Source organism: Vipera berus, assembly GCF_964194415.1.
Source record: "Vipera berus genome assembly, chromosome: 8".
Taxonomy (NCBI): Eukaryota; Metazoa; Chordata; class Lepidosauria; order Squamata; family Viperidae; genus Vipera; species Vipera berus.
Window position 1 is genome coordinate 20,283,795 of NC_138211.1, and position 6,555 is coordinate 20,290,349.

The 6,555-nt window shown below is 48.4% G+C and overlaps 1 protein-coding gene across 1 annotated transcript in view; it reads right to left on the reverse strand.

Moving 5' to 3' along the window:
• The window catches only part of FAM178B (family with sequence similarity 178 member B), a 78,743-nt gene extending 73,817 nt beyond the window's left edge, over nt 1-4,926 (reverse strand). Inside the window, exon 1 of the mRNA XM_081333587.1 lies at nt 4,856-4,926. Coding sequence (XP_081189713.1) covers nt 4,856-4,912 — 57 coding nt within the window. The 5' untranslated portion in view covers nt 4,913-4,926. The remainder of the gene's footprint in view (nt 1-4,855) is intronic.
• Between the last annotated feature and the right edge of the window lie 1,629 nt (nt 4,927-6,555).

Genomic DNA, 6,555 nt, shown 5'->3' on the forward strand with positions numbered 1-6,555 from the left:
CCTGCGAAGTGGTTTCATGTGGCCCACAAAACCATCCTGGAAACAGTGAGGGAACGGCCCCCACTGCCTTGGCCCAGAGACCCTCCTCCTGCCAGAGACCCTCAGATCTGTCCCACTCCTGCCCGGGCCCCCATAGGCACCCTTGATGCGAAGGATGCAGAGCTGGCCACGCCCACCCAGTAGGCCATACGCACTCTAGCCACGCCCACCCAGTAGGCCACGCCCACCCAGGCCACACCCACCCGGCCCCTTGAGGGCAACCGCAATGCTGATGCGGCCCTCAATGAAATTGAGTTTGACACCCCTGCAGCAAAGTCATGATTGCAGGGGAAACCTAGATGGCTTCCTTCTTGGGTTAGTCGCCACCGCCCTGGCCAGCCTTGACATGGTGTGTCTTGCTCAAACTGAGCTGGCAGTCCTGAAGCCCTGTGTGGACTTGCCCCGTTAAAATATTGTTCTTCCTTCTGCCCTCGACACCTCGTTCCTGCCTCCAAAGCTCGTTTCATACTCTGCGTAACCCTGTGGAGGGTTTGAATGTTAACAAATCAGCAGAAATTTCATCTCCCCAGAGAGTTGGGGTGGGTCGGGGGGCGGGGTGGGGCGGAAGAGGGTGGGGAGAGTTAAACCAATCTGTCAAAATCTCCTGCTCCTTCCCGTCCATTTCCCACCGTTCTCCCTTGTGCCTGCTGATTGCTTATTCTTCTTTCCTCCAAAGAAGTGGTGGAGAATATTTAAACAATAGCTAGTGCCAGGATGAATCACTAAACGTATATGTATATATACAAACATAAGCCGCCCACCTGCACGCCTTAAGAGTGCCGAAGCCAGAGAATTGGATGCTGTGATGGACTGCAGAGGAAGGCAAGTTGGCATTTCCAAAAATCGTACTCCGTTGCCGGAGGGGAAAGGGAGGCATATGCCTCTGATCAACAAGTTTTCCTTTCCTTGGCGGTGGGAAGAACCTCGTTTCGAATCGGGCGAGATCTGCACTGGGGCTTTGGGACTCGTTCCTTGGTTGCTGCGAAGCCGGGCAGATGGAGAACTTGACCCTTCCTCAACTCTCTCTGGGTACAACAGATCAAGGCGGGGGTGGAGCAAGACGACCTCCCTCTGAATCCCTTCTTCCTATGGGGCAATTAGGACTGCAGCAGAGGAAGATCAGTTTACATCAGGGGTGGGCAACTATGGCCCCCTTTACGACCTGTGGACTGCAACTCAGCTCAGGAATTCTGGGAGTTGAGGTCCACAGATCATTAAAGGGGCCACAGTTGTCCACTCCTGGTTTACATGGGGTTTTTCTGCCCCCCTTTCCGTACTTAGAAGAATTACAGAGTCTAACCCCTGCTCAAGCAGGAGACCCTATACCAGGGGTAGGCAACCTTGGCTCTTTTATGACTCGTGGACTTCAACTCCCAGAATTCCTGAGCCAGCTATGCTAACCCTATCCCTGCCCTCTACCATTTCAAACAAGTGGCTATCCAGGCTCTTCTTAAAAACTTCCAATGTTGGAGCGTCCACAACTTCTGGAGGCGAGGCGTTCCACTGGTTAAATTGTTCTCACTGTCAGGAAAGTCCTTAGTTCTAGGTTGCTTCTCTCCTTGATTAGTTTCCATCCGTTGCTTCTTGTTCAGATGCAGAACAGATTGACACACACACACACACACACACACACACACCTCTTCTTTGTGGAAGCCCCTCAGATACCGGCTTTCATGTCACCTTTAATCCTCAAGACATATCCCCGCTACCCTTCTTCATGTTTCAGCCTCCAGCCCCTCATCTCCTTTGTTGCTCTTCTCTGCACTCTTAACATCTTTAGATAGGATTGATTGATTGATTACAGATTTTTAAGGTTTATAAGATTGCCCAAATCAATCAATGTGCCTCTGGATGACCTACAAGGTGCAGAATAAAGAATATGTCCCAAATGCCCCCCCCCACAAAAAGAACACCACCAAACAAACACAATATATAAATTTAAACTATAAAATGGCAACCAAGCACACAACCAAGCAGCCAAAGGGGGACTTTCATTCAAGTGACCCCTGATGGCTGGGAGAAGGACCGGAGTCTTAAAGACCTTCCTGAAAGAGTTGGGGGCTTGCAATGTATCTTTAGGAGTGGGGGGGGGACAGCCTTCCAGAAAACAAGGGCAACCATAGAGTCCTCAACTTATGATGATTCGTTTAACAACCATTCAAAGTTATGATGTCATTGGAAAGAGTGACCTATGAATCTTGTTCACACTTAACCACCATTGCAACAACCCCCCCCCCCAAATAGTCACATGATCACAATTCCGGTGCTTGGCAAACAGCAAGTATTTATGATGGGCGAAGCATCCTGGCGTCATGTGATCACTATTTGTGACCTTCCCAGCCGGCTGGATTTGCTTTACAACCATGTGATTCATTTAACGACCATGGCAAAGGAAGCTGTAAGATCGGGCACTTAACTTACTTAAAAACCTGCCTTGCTTAACAGTGGAAATTCTGGTCCGAACAGTTGAAGACAGTTATGGAGTGGAGAGGAAAAAAGACAGAAGGGAGAAAAGCAGGGTGGCCAATATAATACGTGCAACTCATTCTATTTCTGCTCTCAACTCTGCCCACCTCCGATTTTATCTCTGTCCACTTCTGGCAATGATGCGGCACCTACAACTTTGGCCCTCAGCACAAAACTCCTATCCTTCATCTGCAATGGGAGAAAGATGCTCACTTCCTAATTAATTTCACAGACTCGAGCAAAGATAACCGAGGTGAGGCTTGTCGAGAACTTTCAACGCCCTAAAAACAATATATAAATGCCAAGTGTGAAGAATTAAAATTGGCTGAGAAATGCAAAACCCTTTTCCATTTAGCTCATGCTCAATTATTACTGTGAAACAAAGGAGTTCTGTGATTATTATTATTTTTTTAAAAAAAGTCACCTACAAAGAAGGCATTCATCTGGGTCTGAACTCGGGTTATAAATTAAATGCCGTTCCTTTGCGCGGATGGCTGGCGGCATGCGCGAATGAGTAAGAAATGCTGATAATCTGAGGAGGATGCAAGAACGAACCTTTTAAAAGAGATCTCCGAGAAAGTCCCTTGAAGAAACTGGGTCTCTCTTATGTGGTTTTCCTCGGGGAAAGATCTCACCACTCTTCGTGAGCCCCAACCGCAGAAAAACAAGAGAAAGACTCCGGCATCAGGATCAAAGGGGTGAAATCAAAGCCAGGAAGTATCTCAACTTTAGTCGGTCACATGTGGCGCGCGGTCGTCTTGAAAAGTCATTCTGTGGGTCTCTTCCCCCCACTTTTTATTTCTTTTTTTTTTTAACCCCTGGCAAATGATAGGACCCAGATGAGGATGAAAAAGTACCGGAACAATTACCAAATGTCCTAAATGCCTTTTCTTAGAAAGCGGGCAGGATGCAGGATGTCCCTGTCGTGGGTCTTCAAAGGCCTTCTCTGTAGACAGAAGCAAGTTGGAGAACCAATGTGGCTATGAAGTTCCACCCTGGGACAACCCCTCTTATCTTCTGCTCTCCTGCCTCCCTCCCTTCCTTCCTTGGGACAGAACTGCTCAGCAGCTTGGAAGACTCGGGTTCCCCTCTTGTCGTTTTTTTTGCAGGGTGGAAGCACGCATGGCGCGACAGCGCTGCAGATGTGTTTTAAAAGACAGGGACCGGGGGCTGCTGAGGCTAGCGTGAGAGCCATCTGCAGAGACGTGGCAAGAGACTTTTCGGGAATCAGCTAAATGGAGGTATTTGTTCGATTTGTCTAATCAGTTCAGTTCAGCTCCTTGGTTCGTTGACGTGAGGATCAACAAGCCCTCCAGGAAAGCAACCAGACGAAATGACTGGGTTTGAAGAATCCACTCAGCCACAACACGTACAAAGATATTTCCAGCCTCAGTTAGCAAGTAGGGTTAACAAGGTTAATGTATTTTAATTTTAAAAAGGTAAAGGTTCCCCCACACATGTGTGTTAGTCGTTTCCGACTCTAGGGGCCGGTGCTCATCTCCGTTTCAAAGCCGAAGAGCCAGCGCTTGTCCGAGGACGTCTCCGTGGTCATCTGACCGGCATGACTAGACGCCAAAGGCGCACGGAACGCTATTACCTTCCCACTGTAGTGGTCCCTATTTTTCTACTTGCATTTTTATGTGCTTTCGAACTGCTAGGTTGGCAGAAGCTGGGACGAGTAACAGGCGTTCACTCTGTTACACGGCAGTCGGGATTCGACCCGCCAAACTGCCGACCTTCTGATTGACAAGCTCAGCGTTCTAACCCACTGAGCCACCGCGTCCCTGTATTTTAATTTATGGAGGCCCAATTAACTTGGCCATGATTCTGAACTTCTTGATCAGGGGTCCTCAAACTTGGCCCTTTGATGACTTGTGGACTTCAACTCCCAGAATTCCTCAGCCAGGCACACGTGCCTGGCTAAGGAATTCTGGGAGTTGATGTCCACAAGTCATCAAAGGGCCAAGTTTGAAAAACCCCGTTCTTGATGGCGTCCCCAGTCTTTTCACAACAGGCCATTCAGCAATCCAATTCTACAGCCATGTTTCTTCATCTTAAGTGGCTGGCTGACTGGGGAATTCTGGGTGTTGAAGTCCACAGATCTTAAAGTTGCTAAGATTGACAAACACTGGTCTACAATGTCCCCTGAACAGGGAACTGCCTCTTTCACAACTGGTGGTTTTCACAAATGAACTGGAAAAGGTCTATAAACAAAATTCAAGACCCCTTTGACTTTTCTTTTGGGGACGGCCCCCAAAACGTTATTCCAAGATACCTCCTGTTGTGCTGAAAGACAGCCAGCGAAACAGCATCCCTGATCCTTCCCCTTCCCATGGTTTCCCACACTAACCTGGATTTCTTCTTGCCAGAAGTTTGGGAACATCGGCGTCTTTCCAAGCAGCTTCATAATGAAGCAGAGGCTGAGGTTTCTGCGCAGTTGCCTGGGAAGGAAGGACAGGAGGAGATGTTCATCACTGTGCTTCTAGCTGCCTTGTACTCCCTTCACGCTCAGCCAGCCATGGTTTCCCTACCTCACCTGCCCCCATTCTTTGGTTTTGGGGCAATGTTCCTCTTTGCTAGCAAGGTAAGATAGGCAGCCAATAATTGTAAACAAGCAAACAGATAATTGAACAAACAGCAAAAGAGGAAGATCTAACCTAGAAGAAGGAATTTCTTGACAGTGAGAATGATTAATCAGTGGGAAAGTTTGCCTCCGGAAGTTGTGGGTGCTACACAGCTGGAGGTTTTCAAAATGAGACTGAACAACCATTTGACCAGGATGGTACAAGATCTCCTGCTTGAGCAAGGGGTTGGACTAGAAGGCCTCTGAAGGTCCCTTCTGTCCCTAAGATTCTATGTTCCATGTTATGTCTCAGGTGCCCAAGTGTCTTGGGCCGATCCTAATGCCACCTTCCTGCACACGGATGCTTTTGGTGGCTACAAGGATGGTGAGATGTATCACATGTCTAGGTGAACAGAAGGGGGAAAGGTCACCGGCAGTTTCCCATCTAATCCATTTTAGCAGTCGTCACCAGGGCTCACAAAGCAGGTGGGGGGTTGATGGTAGACACACACACCCCTCTGCCCTTTTGAGCTAAATAAACGCCCACCGCAGATGTATCACATGTCTAGGTGAACAGAAGGGGGAAAGGTCACCGGCAGTTTCCCATCTAATCCATTTTAGCAGTCGTCACCAGTGCTCACAAAGCAGGTGGGGGGTTGATGGTAGACACCCCCCCCCTCTGCCCTTTTGAGCTAAATAAACGCCCACCGCTGAATCTCTCTCATCAGCTCTCGGGTTTACACGCAGCTCTTTTATTTTGCAAGTGCCACAGATGCATCCTGTTTCCAGACCGTGCTCCAGAGAACCACACCGCCTCCAGTAACAACACAAGGTCTGAAATTTCCTGAGCAAACAGGTCACTCATTACAAGCCTGTTGTTGTAAGCCTGATTCCCACTCTTTTTCCCAGCAGTCTTGTGGAAGCATGTCTTGAAGTTGCTTTGGCCCTATCCTACCCCAAGTAACTGAACATTAATTAAACCACATATGGAGGCTGTGGGGACAAAGACTGCAAAATGCCGCTTTTGCTGATGGAGATGCTACTAGCAACAGAACAGAACTTGTCAATCTGGAGCCCCCATCCGAAGAGCATTAAAACAAAACTCCGTAGGTCTAAAAAGAAACGGCCACTGGAGAATCAGAGGGCCCCGGGAACAAGGAGGGGGCCAGGGCCTTGTTCCTACTCCTCCTTTTCCCAATATAAAACCTGCGCTTTGCCCACTGTGGAAAAGTTTAACTGGAACAAGGAAAATGTCCATTGGGGGAGGGAAGCGTCTGGTGATTTCCATCAGGAAAATGTGATGGAAAAAAGATAATCCCCGTCATAGCTCGGTGATGCATTTCCAATCATCCTGATCCCCTGCTGCTTCTAAAAATGTAATTAAAGGATGGGAAAGATCAACTACTCATCTCACTGGTCCTGAACAGCTGGATTTGAATGATAGGGGGGGAAACGGTATCTAGAACGGCTCGTGAGCCCCAGGAAGA